The sequence below is a fragment of the Coregonus lavaretus genome (genome assembly GCF_964263955.1).
Source record: "Coregonus lavaretus genome assembly, contig: HAP1_SCAFFOLD_434, whole genome shotgun sequence".
In the NCBI taxonomy this organism is placed as follows: Eukaryota; Metazoa; Chordata; class Actinopteri; order Salmoniformes; family Salmonidae; genus Coregonus; species Coregonus lavaretus.
In genome coordinates, this window is record NW_028163652.1 from 115,001 (window position 1) to 132,190 (window position 17,190).

Consider the following 17,190-nt stretch of genomic DNA (forward strand, 5'->3'; position numbering starts at 1 on the left):
TGTCCAGTGTGTGTGTCCAGTGTGTGTCCAGTGTGTGTGTGTCCAGTGTGTGTGTCCGGTGTGTGTGTGTGTTTGTCCAGTGTGTGTTTGTGTCCAGTGTGAGTGTGTGTGTGTGTCCAGTGTGTGCACACACACAAACACACACTGGACACACAAACACACAAACTGGACCACACACACACAAACACACTGGACACACACACACTGGACACACACTGGACACACACACACTGGACACACACACACTGGACACACACTGGACACACACACACACACACACTGGACACACACACACTGGACACACACACACACACACTAGACACACACACACACTGGATACACACACACACTGGACACACACACACTGGACACACACACACACACACACACACACACTGGACACACACACACACACACACACACACACACACACTGGACACACACACACACACACACACTGGACCCACACACACACACTGGACACACACACACACACACACACACACACACATACACACACACTGGACACACACACACACAGGACACACACACCACACACACACACAAACTGGACACACACACCACACACACACACAAACTGGACACACACACACACACACACACACACAGTCAGCATAGGGATACACCTGAACTCACACACACACACACACACACACACACACACACACACACACACAGTCTTTATATAACTTAGTCCAAGTGGTGGTCAGAATGTTTGTCTTAACTAGCCTGATAACTCCAACATGTCTGATATGAACATTGACATAAACCCTCTACATACTTGAGTTTCTCCAGTCTGCAGTGTGGATCCTCCAGTCCAGCAGAGAGCAGTCTGACTCCTGAGTCTCCTGGGTGATTGTAGCTCAGGTCCAGCTCTCTCGGGTGTGAGGGGTTTGACTTCAGAGCTGAAACCAGAGAAGCACAGCCTTCCTCTGTGACTAGACAGCCTGAAAGCCTGCAAAGAGTCAAATCATATTAAAACCACACTGCTATTCTTTGGTGGTGAAAATATTGGCAGTATATTTTTTCAACATATTCAGATATATCAGTGTCCTGAAACCTGCCATATCTATTCATAAATGAATGTATCATTATTAGAAATTATCATAATATTGCTTGTAGAGAGAAACATGTGTAGTACAAATATTTGAGTAGACTGACCAGAGCAGTTTAAAAAGCAATATCAGTCAAAAGACAGACAGTGAGGTATCAGATTTAGATTGTATTGAGTATACAGTCCACACCATATCTATTTTCACAGTGAAGCTAACATTTTAAATGTGGCTCTATACTCCAGCATTTTGGATTTGAGATCAAATGTTTCATATGAGGTGACAGTATATAATGTCACCTTTTATTTGAGGGTATTTTAATACATATCTGTTTCACCGTTTAGAAATGAAAGCACTTTATGTGCCTAGTCCCCCCTTTTCAAGAAGTCATAAGTATTCTGACCAATTAACTTATAGTGTATTAAAGTATACAGAGGCTTAAAGTTACAGAGGCTACAACAAAACATGCTAACCTCTCACCATTACCAATAACAGAGGGGGTATGATCCTTGTTCCTCTGTAACTTTCTCATTCATCATCATTCACGATTCATTCATGATTATTCATAATCATGGTAGTATCCACATTAATGTAGAAGTGTTCAGAAACATCTTCTATTCTTACTGACAATACAAGTGAAGTGACTCCAAAATGACAGGACATTTTTCACCATTCAGTTTCTATTGGGAAAAACATCATCTAAAACACAACCAAGACAAACTGCAAATGCATTCAACACGTTTGTAGAATCACAAGCTTGATGTAATCACTGTGGGTAAGGAATATGGGACCAAATACTAAACTTATGACTGCTTTAATACAATATAAGTAAATTTGTCAAAACTAGATACATAAAGTGCTTTCATATCTAAACAGTAACACAGATATGTATGAAAAACCTCAAATAAAAGGTGACATTACATACTGTTGCCTAATATGAAACATTCTATCTCAAATCCAAAATGCTGGAGCATAGCACCAAATTTTAAACGGTAAACTTCACTGTCCAAACACATATGGTGTGGACTATGTGTGCCTGGTAAACACATGTGGATCTGGTGAACAGTTATCACTTGTTGACCAACTACAGGAATACTGACCTCAGAGTCTCCAGTTTACAGTGGGGATTCCCCAGTCCAGCAGAGAGCAGCTTAACTCCTGAATCCTTCAGGTCATTGTTACTCAGATCCAGCTCTCTCAGGTGTGAGGGGTTTGACTTCAGAGCTGAGACCAGAGAAGCACAGCCTTCCTCTGTGACTAAACAGCCTGACAGCCTGACAGAGAGATGATCATGATTTCACAAACTGTTAATTTAACACCAGCAGTGTAGAAGGACAATGGCAGATGCATTTGGTTTATTCTCTTAAACAACATATAGATTCATCTTCTGTCTCCTAGAATTGTATGGTCATATAGTTATACTAACGTGAACATCAATGCATTGATTCAATATGTTTTTCAAAATTAATTATATACATATTATAATACATATATTTATCTGAACAATTCTTCCTGATGATTAGTACTTAAATGTCATTTTATGTACTCACAGAGCAGCTCTGGAGGCTTTGACCACTGGCAGCAGCCTCAGAAGACCTTCCTCTGATCTGGAGTATTTCTTCAGGTCAAACACATCCAGCTCCTTTTCTGAAGTCAGCAACACAAAGACCAGAGCTGACCACTGTGCAGGTGAAAGTTCTTCTTCTGAGAGACTTCCTGATCTCAGGTAGCATTGGATCTCCTCCACTAGAGAATGGTCATTCAGTTCATTCAGACAGTGGAACAGATTGATGCACCTCTCTGGAGAGGTATTCTTCCTGATCTTCTCCTTGATGTACTTGACTGTTTCTTCATGGCTCTGTGAGCTGCTTCTTGTCTTTGTCAGTAGACCTCGTAAGTGCTTCTGATTGGACTCCAGTGAGAGGCCCAGAAGGAAGCGGAGGAAAAGGTCCAGGTTTCCCGTCTCACTTTGTAAGGCTTTATCCACAGCACTCGTGAAGACTGTAACTTCAGGCTTGTCTCTTGACAGCGCAAAAAAGTAGCTGAACATTGATTGTGGTTTGGCCATTAGATTCTCATTGTTGTTGATGAAGGAGAGGAACACATATACAGCAGCCAGAAACTCCTGAATGCTCAGATGCACGAAGCAGTACACCTTGTCCTGGTACAGCACACATTCCTCTTTAAAGAGCTATGTGCACAATCCTGAGTACACTGAGGCTTCATTGACATCAATGCCAGCCTCTTTCAGGTCTTCTTCATAGAAAATCAGAATGCCCTTCACAAGCTGTTGAAAAGCCAGTTTTCCAAGTGTCAGAATGCTCTCTTTATTCCAGTGTGGACCTGTCTCTTCTTTCCCAAGATACTTTTCATTCTTCTGTTTGGTATGAAACTCCACAAGGTGTGAGTACATCTCTGTCAGAGTCTTGGGCATCTCTTCTCGCTTATGTTTCAGCATGTGTTCAAGGACTATTGAAGAAATCCAACAGAAGACTGGAATGTGGCACATGATATGGAGGCTCCTTGATGTCTTTACGTGTGAGATGATTCTGCTGGCCAGGTCCTCATCACTGAATCTCTTCCTGAAGTACTCCTCCTTCTGTGGGTCATTGAACCCTCGTACCTCTGTCACCTGGTCAACACACCCTGAAGGGATCTTATTGGCTGCTGCAGGTCGGGTAGTTATCCAGAGGAGAGCAGACGGAAGCAGATTTCCCTTGATGAGATTTGTCAGCAGAACATCCACTGAGGTTGACTCTGTGACGTCACAACAGATCTTGTTCTTCTGGAAGTCTAGGGGCAGTCGGCACTCATCCAGACCATCAAAGATGAACAGAACTTTGTACTTGTCGTAGTTGGAGATTCTTGATTCTTTGGTTTCCATTGAGAAGTGATTGAGAAGTTCAATCAAAGTGTGTTTTTCCTTTTTCATCAAATTCAGCTCCCGAAAAGGGAATGAAAATACAAATTGGACATCCTGATTTGCTTTTCCTTCAGCCCAGTCCAGAATGAACTTCTGCACAGAGACAGTTTTTCCAATGCCAGCGACTCCCTTTGTCAGCACAGTTCTGATAAGTTTGTCTTGTCCAGTTAAGGGTTTGAAGATGTTGTTACATTTGATTGCAGTCTCTGGTCTTGCTTGTTTCCTGGTTGTTGTCTCAATCTGTCTCAGCTCATGTTCATTATTGACCTCTCCTGTTCCACCCTCTGTGATGTAGAGCTCTGTGTAGATCTTATTGAGAAGTGTTGGGTTTCCTTGTTTAGCGATCCCCTCAAATACACATTGAAACTTCTTCTTTAGATTAGATTTGAGTTCACGTTGGCAAATCACAGCAAGCTCATCTGAATGAAGAAATAACACAGAGGATATTAATATTACGTCTGTTTTAATGCCTACAGTATTGTGGAACTGTTATAAACATTTTAATTATAATATTTTCTCCGCTTAACTGACTGTATAAATGTGTAAATTTTTTCATAATGCATTACAGACTGGTGTGACTGATTATATTATTGGTTGATTATATTATCGGTATTAGCTCTCTCTCTCTCTCTCTCTCTCTCTCTCTCTCTCTCTCTCTCTCTCTCTCTCTCTCTCTCTCTCTCTCTCTCTCTCTCTCTCTCTCTCTCTCTCTCTCTCTCTCTCTCTCTCTCCCTCTTTCTAATTTAATCACCACAACACATCCCTGCTGCTACTTGATGAGGTCACTAGGTGTTGCGTTAAGGCTGCTACAATATCATTGAGTTACACAGCTACTGTAGCTGTACTTTAGCTACAGCTTTTAAATGTTCTAAAACAGCATTCAATATGAGGCAGACAGCTCTTACTTTTCTCCAGTGTGTCAGCAAGCTCCTTCTGGTTCATTTTCCTCAGGACGTGCAGTGTGATCTTCAGAGCCCCCTCTCTGGCACTGCTCTCCTGCTTCTCATCTTCAGCATCCACCACTTCCTTATCCTGCTTCTGACTCTCAAAGCCTTCTGGGAGTTCTGGACTAAGAATCCTCTTGAACATCTTCAGCTCGTTCTTCACAAATGTCATAATATTCTCTTCAAGCAACTGAAATAAATCAAGTAAATAAGTTAAGCAAGAGAAGAAATGCTTTCTCATTAACACATGAATGAATGATTGACAGATCAACTTTACTTGAGGTAAACAAAAACAAATGTACATAACAGGACCACATACACTGAATATGGAGGCCAGGTCTGTTTGAAGACTCTGGGAAGACTGACCACTGAGAATCTCTGACTCTGATCTCTCCTGTTGGTTTCTGTGGACAAAACATGAGATTACATTTCCTCATCCAGGGAGTGCACACACACACACACACACACACACACACACACACACACACCCCCACACACACACACACACACACACACACACACACACACACACACACACACACACACACACACACACACACACACAGGGAGGCAGGGAATGTTGTGTTAGTTTAATATTGTTTCAGGACTATGAAAATGGAAAAAAGGGTTAGCCTATGGATTATGAAAACAACAAAAATAAATGGGAAAATGGGAGAGGAGAAATGACTAGAGATAGTGTTGTTTGACTCACTGACCATGACCCATGAGTTCTTCTTACCTTTGTTTAGTAGAAAAGGCTCCCTCTCTAAACATTATAGGATGATTCATTGACCAGTCACTCTTCATGGACACACAGCTGGGTACAGGGGAGGCTGGGCTCTCCTGCTTGATTGGGCTTCAACACAAAAGAGACAAACATTACATCTCTCATCGACTCTGAGCTCAGATTTGGAAACAAGAGTTTCATTCCAAAACGCTATATATCCATTTTCAGAAATGTTCGTAAATTAGCTTTTATAGTTTAAAGAAATTATGAAAGAGATTGGTCAGTTTTTCACTATCTAATCATGGCATGGGATTGTTCAATGACAGACATGTATGTGTTTAAATCTATCACTTCATGGTTTCATTTCAGAGAGACAAATAATGTGTTTTTTTGGCAAAATGCTATATATCTGCCTCACTCTCAGAGAAATAAGTAGTACTGCTAGGTTTTACACAGTAATAATATATCTGCCTCACTCTCAGAGAAATAAGTAGTACTGCTAGGTTTTACACAGTAATAATATATCTGCCTCACTCTCAGAGAAATAAGTAGTACTGCTAGGTTTTACACAGTAATAAAATATATCTGCCTCACTCTCAGAGAAATAAGTAGTACTGCTAGATTTTACTCAGTCAAATGTAACAAATAACTACATTTTTAATAAAGAACTGTACACATACAAAATTCAATATAGTAATTTGATATCTGTATGTAAAACATTTATATTTTAGTCATTTAGCAGATGCTCTTATCCAGGGCCGGTTTCCCAAAAGCATCTTAAGGCTAAGTTCATCGTTAAAATCTTCCTAGGAGCATCATAGATGCTTTTTTGCCCTTCCGCATGACTTTATACACAGAAGATCTCTGGTAAACATAGAATCACATGGTTTATCCATCTCTTTGTGACCACCGATAAATTCAGAACAAAGTTGAATACAAATACAAAGTTGCCAATGTCTTTGCAATTGATACAAACAAGGGAAGTACACAAATTATGCTTCAAATGAAAACCAAGATGACTGCATTAAAATATAAACAGTAGGCTACAGGCCTATTTCAATCATATTGAAATATATTCCATGTTCAATATATTTAGTTATATTTTGCTACTTGTAGGCTACGGTCTGTAATTTGTCTCAATATATTTCATGATGTGTAGCCTAACATGTGCCCAATGATGTGCCGAATCTGTGATTTAGTGCATTTTTATTGTGTAAGCACTAGAATAAACTACCTCAATATTTGCAGCCGTAGGTAGTAATATCTTTCTAGAAGCTGACCCGTGGTCAGTATTGTGAAATAATTCTAATGTTAAGGAAAGATTTTAATGGAGAAAACAGATCAGAGAGCAGCGCTCCCTTTCTTTCGATCCTATCAGTATCGATACATGCTACACCGGACGTGCAACCTTGTCATGCTGCTGATCCAGTTTCTACTGGTCTGCCTGCGGATATGGAACTCTGACCTGTTACCTTGTCCCGAACCTGCTGTTTCGACCCTCTCCCTCTCCTTCTCTCTCCCTCTCCTTCTCTCTCCCTCTCTCTCTCCCTCTCTCTCTCTCTCTCTCTCTCTCTCTCTCTCTCTCTCTCTCTCTCTCTCTCTCTCTCTCTCTCTCCCTCTCCTTCTCTCTCTCTACAACACCTGCTGTCTTGACCTCTGAATGCTTGGCTATGAACAGCCAACTGACATTTACTCCTGAGGTGCTGACGTGTTGCACCCTCTATAACCACAGTGATTATTATTTGACCCTGCTGGTCATCTATGAACTTTTGAAAATCTTGAAGAACGATCTGGCCTAAATGGCCATGTACTCTTATAATCTCCCCCCAGCACAGCCAGAAGAGGACTGGCCACCCCTCAGAGCCTGGTTCCTCTCTAGGTTTCTTCTTAGGTTCCTGCCTTTCTAGGGAGTTTTTCCTAGCCACCGGGCTTCTACATCTGCATTGCTTGCTCTTTGGGGTTTTAGACTGGGTTTCTATATAAGCACTTTGTGACAACTGCTGATGTAAAAAATGTATTCTGGGAATACATATGAAGCAGACCAGGCCAGGGTTTGGGGTTTGAGAAGTCAATGAGAGGTAAAAATGACTTCCTTAGTTGTTCATTTTGAAAATGTTCTGTCTTAAGTAGTTTAACAAACTGACACATTTTCATGTTAGTCAAAAACAACTTTATATCGAAGTGACTTTGATTTGACGGCCTGCACCGGTGCAGTTCGGCACAAGACGACCATTAGACCCAATGACGTATTTCTGCGCATGTGCTTCAAATCAAATAAAATTGTATTTCTCACATGGGCCGAATACAACAGTGGTACACTTGACCGTGAAATGCTTACTTACGAGCCCTTTCCCAACAATGCAGAGTTAAAAAGTCACAAAAATTAGCTAAATAAAAAAAGGAAATAGTAACATAATAAAATAACAATAATGAGGCTATAAGGAGTACCAGTACTGAGTCAATGTGCAGGGGTACCAGGTAGTTGAGGTAATAACTAGACTATATACAAGGAGTACCAGTACTGAGTCAATGTGCAGGGGTACCAGGTAGTTTAGGTAATTGAGGTAATAACTAGACTATATACAAGGAGTACGAGTACTGAGTCAACGTGCAGGGGTACCAGGTAGTTTAGGTAATTGAGGTAATAACTAGACTATATACAAGGAGTACCAGTACTGAGTCAATGTGCAGGGGTACCAGGTAGTTTAGGTAATTGAGGTAATAACTAGACTATATACAAGGAGTACCTGTACTGAGTCAATGTGCAGGGGTACCAGGTAGTTGAGGTAATAACTAGACTATATACAAGGAGTACCAGTACTGAGTCAATGTGCAGGGGTACCAGGTAGTTTAGGTAATTGAGGTAATAACTAGACTATATACAAGGAGTACCAGTACTGAGTCAACGTGCAGGGGTACCAGGTAGTTGAGGTAATTTAGGAAATATTTACATATAGGTAGGGGTAAAAGTGACTAGGCAATCAGGATAGAGATTACATCTCCTCATCCAGGGAGTGCACACAAACACACACACACACACACACACACACACACACACACACACACACACACACACACACACACACACACACACACACACACACACATGGAATGTTGTGTTTGTTCAATATTGTTTCAGGACTATGAATATTGAAAAAAGATTTAGCCTATGGATTATGAAAACAACAAAAATAAATGGGAAAATGGGAGAGGAGAAATGACTAGAGACAGTGTTGTTTAACTCACTGACCATGACCAATGAGTTCTTCTTACCTTTGTTCAGTAGAAAAGGCTCCCTCTCTAAACCCTATAGGTTGACTCATAGACCGGTCACTCTTCATGGACACACAGCTGGGTACAGGGGAGGCTGGTCTCTCCTGCTTGATTGAGCTTCAACACAACAGAGACAAACATTACGTCTCTCATCTACTCTGAGCTCAGATGGGGAAAAAAGAGTTTCATTCCAAAACGCTATATATCCATTTTCAGAAATGTTGGTCAATTAGCTTTTATTGTTTAAATAAATTATTAAACCACTACAAGGCTTTATAAAGGTGTCTAAAGTGTGTAATTTCCACTTTAAAATGTCAGACTTGATTTTTTCTGATGAAAAATGTATGAACCCCTACAGAAAATATCCCTTAATTATAATCCACATAAAAATGCACATTTGCTATTGCTGCAGGATTATTTTCCTGCTGTGAGAAACTAGGTCAAATGAAGATATGGCATCTGTAAATGCATTCATCTTAAGGTAGCTAGGTGAGACGACCACGTATCACAGTCAAATATACAGGATACGAACATTACATTCCAGCAAAACAATGGTTTTAAATCACATCTCAAATCTACAATAGTTACATTGAAGGTACCCATTAGTAATAATTTCTGATGAAAAAACACAAATGTGATTTTCTTTCTCCTATATAGCACTTTGGAATATAAATTCTTAAACAATATTTTCAGCTCACCTCTTAGCTTTGGTGTCATGTCCCCCAAAGATACTAATTTTAGAGGCAGGGCCCCCCTCCTCTCTCTCCCCAGAGAGACTCCTTTTAGAGGCAGGGCCCCCCTCCTCTCTCTCCCCAGAGAGATTCCTTTTAGATGCAGGGCCCCCCTCCTCTCTCTCCCCAGAGAGACTCCTTTTAGAGGCAGGGCCCACCTCCTCTCTCTCCCCAGAGAGACTCCTTTTAGATGCAGGGCCCCCCTCCTCTCTCTCCCCATAGAGACTCATTTTAGAGGCAGGGCCCCCCTCCTCTCTCTCCCCAGAGAGACTCATTTTAGAGGCAGGGACCCCCTCCTCTCTCTCCCCAGAGAGACTCATTTTAGAGGCAGGGCCCCCCTCCTCTCTCTCCCCAGAGAGACTCATTTGAGACCACTGACCCCTAAACAGAGATGCAGCATGTTGGTTGTGGTGATAATTATTGAATGTCAATTGTTCTCTTTTATTCATGATCTCTCAAAAATAAAACAGTTTACTAATAGATACATCGAAACAGTCAGGTGATTTAATGCAATGACTTTTTCTAGCCAAATGACTACTCAAAACCCACCAACAAGGCCTGAAAACTAGGCCAAAACATAGACCCTGATAAGCCTACATCTTATTTCAGACAGCCTCCAGTAGCCTGGGCAAGCTGTAGGCAAGATGTAAGCTGAATGATTTAGCAGCTTGCTTAGTTCAAATTGACAGATTCATTTATTTAACATGAATAGCAAGACGATGTTGAGGTAGGAAGTGCTTCTGTTGCCCAGTAGCCTGCTGGAATAGGCTACTGAGGATGGGGTCGTAATTTCAATCAATGAATGAAATATTAATAACATGGATATGAACTAAATAGGTCCATGCTTGTCAACAACAGCCAGGTTATTTTTATACCTGTAGCCTAATCTGGCTGACTGTTACCTTCAATCTAATGCATTCTAACATCTGATCAGCAATTACAATAGAACTGTGACCATGGTGACACTTTAACTTCCAATTGAATTAACTAAACACGGCCATTTATAATTGCATAATAACACAAGGCTACAACAACAATAAACTGAAGTTAAAGGCTATTTATTAAATATGTTTGCCAGCTCCAGGTTGGCTACACAAGTGGCACAAAATGATTTGCAACGACTCCAGTCATTTCAACATATGTATAGTATAAAATGGCAGGCTACAGTAGCCTACATAGACATACAGTGAGGGAAAAAAGTATTTGATCCCCTGCTGATTTTGTACGTTTGCCCACTGACAAAGACATGATCAGTCTATCATTTTAATAGTAGGTTTATTTGAACAGTGAGAGACAGAATAACAACAAAAAAATCCTGAAAAAAGCATGTCAAAAATGTTATAAATTGATTTGCATTTTAATGAGGGAAATAAGTATTTGACCCCGTCTCAATCAGAAAGATTTCTGGCTCCCAGGTGTCTTTTATACATGTAACGAGCTGAGATTAGGAGCACACTCTTAAAGGGAGTGCTCCTAATATCAGTTTGTTACCTGTATAAAAGACACCTGTCCACAGAAGCAATCAATCAATCAGATTCCAAACTCTCCACCATGGCCAAGACCCAAGAGCTCTCCAAGGATGTCAGGGACAAGATTGTAGACCTACACAAGGCTGGAATGGGCTACAAGACCATCGCCAAGCAGCTTGATGAGAAGGTGACAACAGTTGGTGCGATTATTCACAAATGGAAGAAACACAAAAGAACTGTCAATCACAAACTCAGCAGGGGATCAAATACCGTTTTCCCTCACTGTATGTGTGTATGTATGTGTGTATATATGTATATATATGTATGTGTATATGTATGTGTATGTGTATTATCTCCCGAGTGGCGCAGTGGTCTACTAGAGATCCTGGTTCTAATCCAGGCTCTGTCGTAGCCAGCCGCGACCGGGAGACCCATGGGGCAGCTCACAATTGGCCCAGCGTCGTCCAGGGTAGGGGAGGGAATGGCCGGCAGGGATGTAGCTCAGTTGGTAGAGCATGGCGTTTGCAACGCCAGGGTTGTGGCTTCGATTCCCACGGGGGGCCAGTATGGAGAAAAAAATAAAATAATGTATGCACTCACTCACTCTGGATAAGAGCGTCTGCTAAATGACGTAAATGTAAATATGTGTGTGTGTGTATATATAAAAAACATGGGGGACTGGAAGTGATGCAGACAATTACATTGATGGAAGTTACAATCTATCTGCAATATTAAGCTGATCTACCCCCTTAAAAAAAACAAATAAATAAAATAATAATATTAATAACCTGAAAATAGTATGTCATCCAGTCTTAAAATGTCTGCAAAAACCAAATATTGAAATACTGTTAAATATTTAAAAAACCATTGTTATCCATTGAGTGAATTGTTATCCATTGAGAGAGGGATATAGAATAGTATACTAACGTGCTAGGTAATTTATTTCTACAACTGTGATGTAACTGAACATCCACTAGGTGGAGCCAGTGGTCCACTCTTGATTAGACACTTCACATAAAATAGAAATTTGTTTGGTAAAAACAGTAGGATAAATACATATGTAGGTAGATTATATATATAACATATATAATATTATACTAACATTCTAGATACACACACACACACACACACACACACACACACACACACACACACACACACACACACACACACACACACACACACACACACACACACACACACACACACACACACACACACACACACACACACACACACACACACACACACACACACACACACACACACACACACACACACACACACACACACACACACACACACACACACACACACACACACACACACACACACACACACACACACACAGACACACACATAATGTGGTCCTCTGTAGCTCAGCTGGTAGAGCACGGCGCTTGTAACGCCAAGGTAGTGGGTTCGATCCCCGGGACCACCCATACACAAAAATGTATGCACGCATGACTGTAAGTCGCTTTGGATAAAAGCGTCTGCTAAATGGCATATTATTATTATTATTATAATCAATTGACTAGTAATTTTTCAATAACTGTGATGTAACTGAACATCCACTAGGTGGACGCAGTGGTACTGTTGAGTAGAGACTTGGTTTGGCATGCATTTCATGGTTATTGAGACAGCTGTGTGTGAAAATCTTCACTGTTGAATCGTCCAGTTGGAAAATGTAACCCATATGGCCTCCACTTATATCAATCCCACCATTAAAACAATCAGGTGCATCACAAAGAATGGCATCGATGGTTTTGTCCTTGTGGCCCAGACATGAAGGACACAACACACCTAGAATTGGTCTAGGAGACGTGTTTTCTGGAGTTTTCTGTGGTTGATCTCTCTTGAGGTTTCTTGTCGCTCGTAGTGTTCACAGGACCAGTCTAACACTTACTTATACTCAGGCAGACCTACCCAGAAATTACTTTTTCATTCTACAAGGGGTCACAAGCTCACTACACAGCAGCTCCATTAAGTTCACTACAAAAATTCCCAACTGTTTCACATTTTTCAAACAGTTCAAACTTGAAGTTCAACTAGGTCAGTACACGACACATCAATCACCAGGCCATTACGTTTTATTTCAAACATGTTGTAGAGGGTTCTTTGCACAGTGCTGATATTCTCTTATTCTTAAACAAACTTTCAACTTTAGAAAATGACACAGACAACGGCTTCTGAGTATTTGTAAAATATCCTTAGTTATGCAATTGCAGGCAGAAGTTAATACAGACTCAACAGGATTTGTATCGCTCTTCATAAGTTCTGCAAATTGTCCAAAACGATCTCTGTTTTTCATCCAAGCACACCCCCCTCCCTGGCAGATCAGGAGCCACCATGTTTTCTTCTTGTGGCTGTGTGGAAGCAACGAGAAATTGAAACAATCCAGGTCTACCTGTTCCTCCAGTTGATCTCTATCCCATGTCCTTGACTACACGCCCAGACCAGCTGCAGGGAGCTACCAGGTCTACCTGTTCCTCCAGTTGATCTCTATCCCATGTCCTTGACTACACGCCCAGACCAGCTGCAGGGAGCTACCAGGTCTACCTGTTCCTCCAGTTGATCTCTATCCCATGTCCTTGACTACACGCCCAGACCAGCTGCAGGGAGCTACCAGGTCTACCTGTTCCTCCAGTTGATCTCTATCCCATGTCCTTGACTACACGCCCAGACCAGCTGCAGGGAGCTAGAGGGAACCATCCTTACCAAAAGCACAGCATTGGTAGTTAAGAAATGTCTCTACTTTTGTTAAGCATATTCATTGTTAACTATTAATATTTAACAAATCAGGTAAATATGTGCACTTTCTCTCACAGCATAATAGATCATATATTCCTCATCAATGTGCTTTACTTCAAAGAAACAGCTGCACTATCAAGTTACATAAGCACACCCTAAATAGTGAAGAGAACGTCCGGACAGGATGTCCTTAAAAGGTCATAAACACAGGACACAGGAAAACTCACCAATCACTTTTTGACAGCAACCGTCTACTATATTCTCTCTCACAGGAGTCTGTGAAACAAGACAGTTGGAGATTGAAACATTGTATGTGTATTCCCTTCCCCCAACTGCTCTGTTCACTCAGACAAACAAACCAGACTGCAGTTTCCCACGCAAGAATTGACTTCAAATCCTAAATTACTTGATATCTTTCAGAAATACATCATTTCCCCTCCTCACAATTCCATAGGTCTATAGGAGTGTCCCAGGTTTTCATTACAACCATGTCTAGTGCATATTGTATATGGTTTCAATATCTTACTTTCAGATTTGATAAATAACAGATTATAACATGAAAAGCTCAGTGTTGATTTTAAATATAAACATTAACAGTCCACAAAAATGGTGTGTAAAACATTATGTTGGCTTGGCTGATAAAAACGGTAGATTGAATTTCTCTTGGCAGTTGTGGCTCCCAGGTCTACAGCCAATCAAGGACTAGCTACCCATCCCCCACTGCTGCTCTCACCCCCCACCCCATCCCCTGACATGCTGGACTCTCAGGTTCTGTTCAATAAAGTGCAGCACAGCACAGTACAGTACAACTTTATTAGTCCATGTTACAGGGAACAAAGGGAATCTGTCTTTCTGAAGGGGGTTGGTCACAGATCTGCCAGTTCAGATCCAATCCCACGTTTTGTTGTCTGGCTCAGGACTCAAACCAGTGACCTTTCAGTTACTGGACTAATTCTCTAACTTCCACCTCCTAACACTTCTAGCATGGGCTTCCTAGGCTAAGTTCCTTTTACACTATCCCATGTGTGGAGAAAACATGAGTCTGTCTCATGATCTGGTAATGAGGTAGTCCTGCCTTCAACTTCAAAATCAGTGTCACCCTCAGGTCAAGAGGGCATTACCTCTTGGTCTAATGGTCAAGACACTGGTTTTTCCCATAGGACACCTGGGTACAGATCCCGCCCATGAAATGTGCACACCTCTCCCAATGCACCATTCCACTGCTTCCACCAATGTAGTGTTTTTTAGCAAACAGCAACGGTGTAATGCCCCATTCGTCTCAAACCCGGGTCTCCCTGCCCGTAGGCAAAGAAATATATTGTAGTGAATTCAGGGGGTAGCCCCAAACGGGTTTTGAACCTGGGTCCATCAACTGTCAAGCCAACACCTTAAGCGTGTTAGGTTCTAAATGAACCTAGTAAAACTCAGGGACGTTTAGTAAAGCTCAAACCAAGTTTATTCACCCATTGGATCATACAGCTGCATAAGACAAAGAACATATTCACACAAGCACTGGTATTGAACCCTTTCTCCTATGCTGAGCCCCTCCTTCCACATCTGAACAGCCAATACACCTCTGTTGCTATCCAGAAGATTAGTGATGTATGTTCTTCCTCACTTCATCTAACCTGACCTCTGCCCAAATTGCTCACTCCTCCCCAACTCACGGCTGTCATGTTGACTTGTACCAGACTGTGTCTCTTCTCCTCCAATAGGATCCCTGATGGCTAACAATAACATATCCTGACAGAATGGAAACATTATACATTCCCCTCTCTCCCTCAGTGACATGAATAAGTCTATTTCATGTTTAGAAGTCAGAACACAACAAGCGCTACGCCAAGAGGTCCGAACCTCTCGATGTTGTGGCTAGGTGTTGGATTAAGGTCGCTACATTACCCCCTTCCTTGGGGAGAGCATTCCCCCACACTTCTTTATAGCAAGTCTCTCACGTGTACATGCCTCTTTGATGGCCTCACAGGCACTATCCCACTTCTGACACCAATGTAACGAATTAAGGGATAGCTCCAACCGGGACTCGAACCCGGGTCTAGCGACTATCAAGCCAACACCTTATCCATTACACCAAGAGATCAGAAGGTGGTAATTGGTAGGTGTTGGGTTCAGCTTGCTACAGTATATACTTATATAGGGCAATGTGTGATCTGGGAGCGGCAGCACTACCACTAGTGCTCCTGACACAGCCTAACACAATCTTTACCTTCTGAACCTTAAAAACTGACCTAAAGTCAGATACATTTAGACAAACCACCATGTGAGCAGCAAGTGTAGGGTTAATGGAGTGAAGTGGGGGATGGGTAGGACCACCAGTATCAACTATATGTCTATGAATGCATTACTATTAATGCAGTACTAAAACGGATGGATGCTCTTCATCAACACCATCTCACCTGTGAAAATAGATGTCAGCAATCAATCAACAAGACTAATGAAATGGAGCAAATGAAGACATTAGAACTGCTAAAGGTCAGATATTATATTCTGACACCAATTTCCTACTGGTAGATGTCGTACGTGATCTGTCAATCCTGAGAGCAACGCTCTCTCTCCTCCTCTTCCCCCATCTCTCTTTGCTGGGGTGAAGTTTCCCCTAGATACAGATCTAGGATCAGCTTCCCCTCCCGCAAACCTAACAAGGATCATTAGTGGGGGGAATTTAAACCTGATCCAAAGCCAGTGTCTATTTGGGAAACTTGTCCTCTCCCCCACAACTCTACATGTGGATGCAGCTTCCTCCATCTCACCATGTTCACAAAGAAAAGGGCAGTGTATTTCAGCTGTAAGTATTTTGAAGTTACTAGCTATATTATTTGAATTGAATTCACCTAGCTTCATTATTATTCAACCAGTAGAGAGGCCTCTGTGTAGTTGGAGAAAAATACTCTTTACCCCCAGGTCTCCTTGAGATGACCAGTAGAGGCCTCTGTGTAGTTGGAGAAAAATACTCTTTACCCCCAGGTCTCCTTGAGATGACCAGTAGAGGCCTCTGTGTAGTTGGAGAAAAATACTCTTTACCCCAGGTCTCCTTGAGATGACCAGTAGAGATCTCTGTGAATGAGTAGTCTGTCTGTGGGATGTTGCAGTCTCCAGATGTCCACTAGATTCCTGGATTAGATTAGATTATTAAGAGATGAATGAGTAGTCTGTCTGTGGGATGTTGCAGTCTCCAGATGTCCAATAGATTCCTGGATTAGATTAGATTATTAAGAGATGAATGAGTAGTCTGTCTGTGGGATGTTGCAGTCCCCAGATGTCCACTAGATTCCTGGATTAGATTA

At 41.6% G+C, this 17,190-nt stretch overlaps 1 protein-coding gene and 1 pseudogene across 2 annotated transcripts in view; both read right to left on the minus strand.

Moving 5' to 3' along the window:
- LOC311117912 (uncharacterized protein) overlaps positions 1-17,190 on the minus strand; it is a gene marked incomplete at its 3' end in the record, with an annotated part of 102,888 nt that overhangs the window by 29,775 nt on the left and 55,923 nt on the right. The window contains exons 11-12 of the mRNA XM_084192809.1: positions 2,174-2,347; positions 803-976 (exon numbers count right to left, since the gene is read on the minus strand). Coding sequence (XP_084048935.1) covers positions 803-976; positions 2,174-2,347 — 348 coding nt within the window. The remainder of the gene's footprint in view (positions 1-802; positions 977-2,173; positions 2,348-17,190) is intronic.
- Positions 3,641-5,112, minus strand: LOC311117908 (NLR family CARD domain-containing protein 3-like; annotated as a pseudogene). Its single transcript has 2 exons — positions 4,902-5,112; positions 3,641-4,415 (listed from the first exon to the last, which is right to left on the minus strand). The product of its transcript is annotated as an NLR family CARD domain-containing protein 3-like (transcript).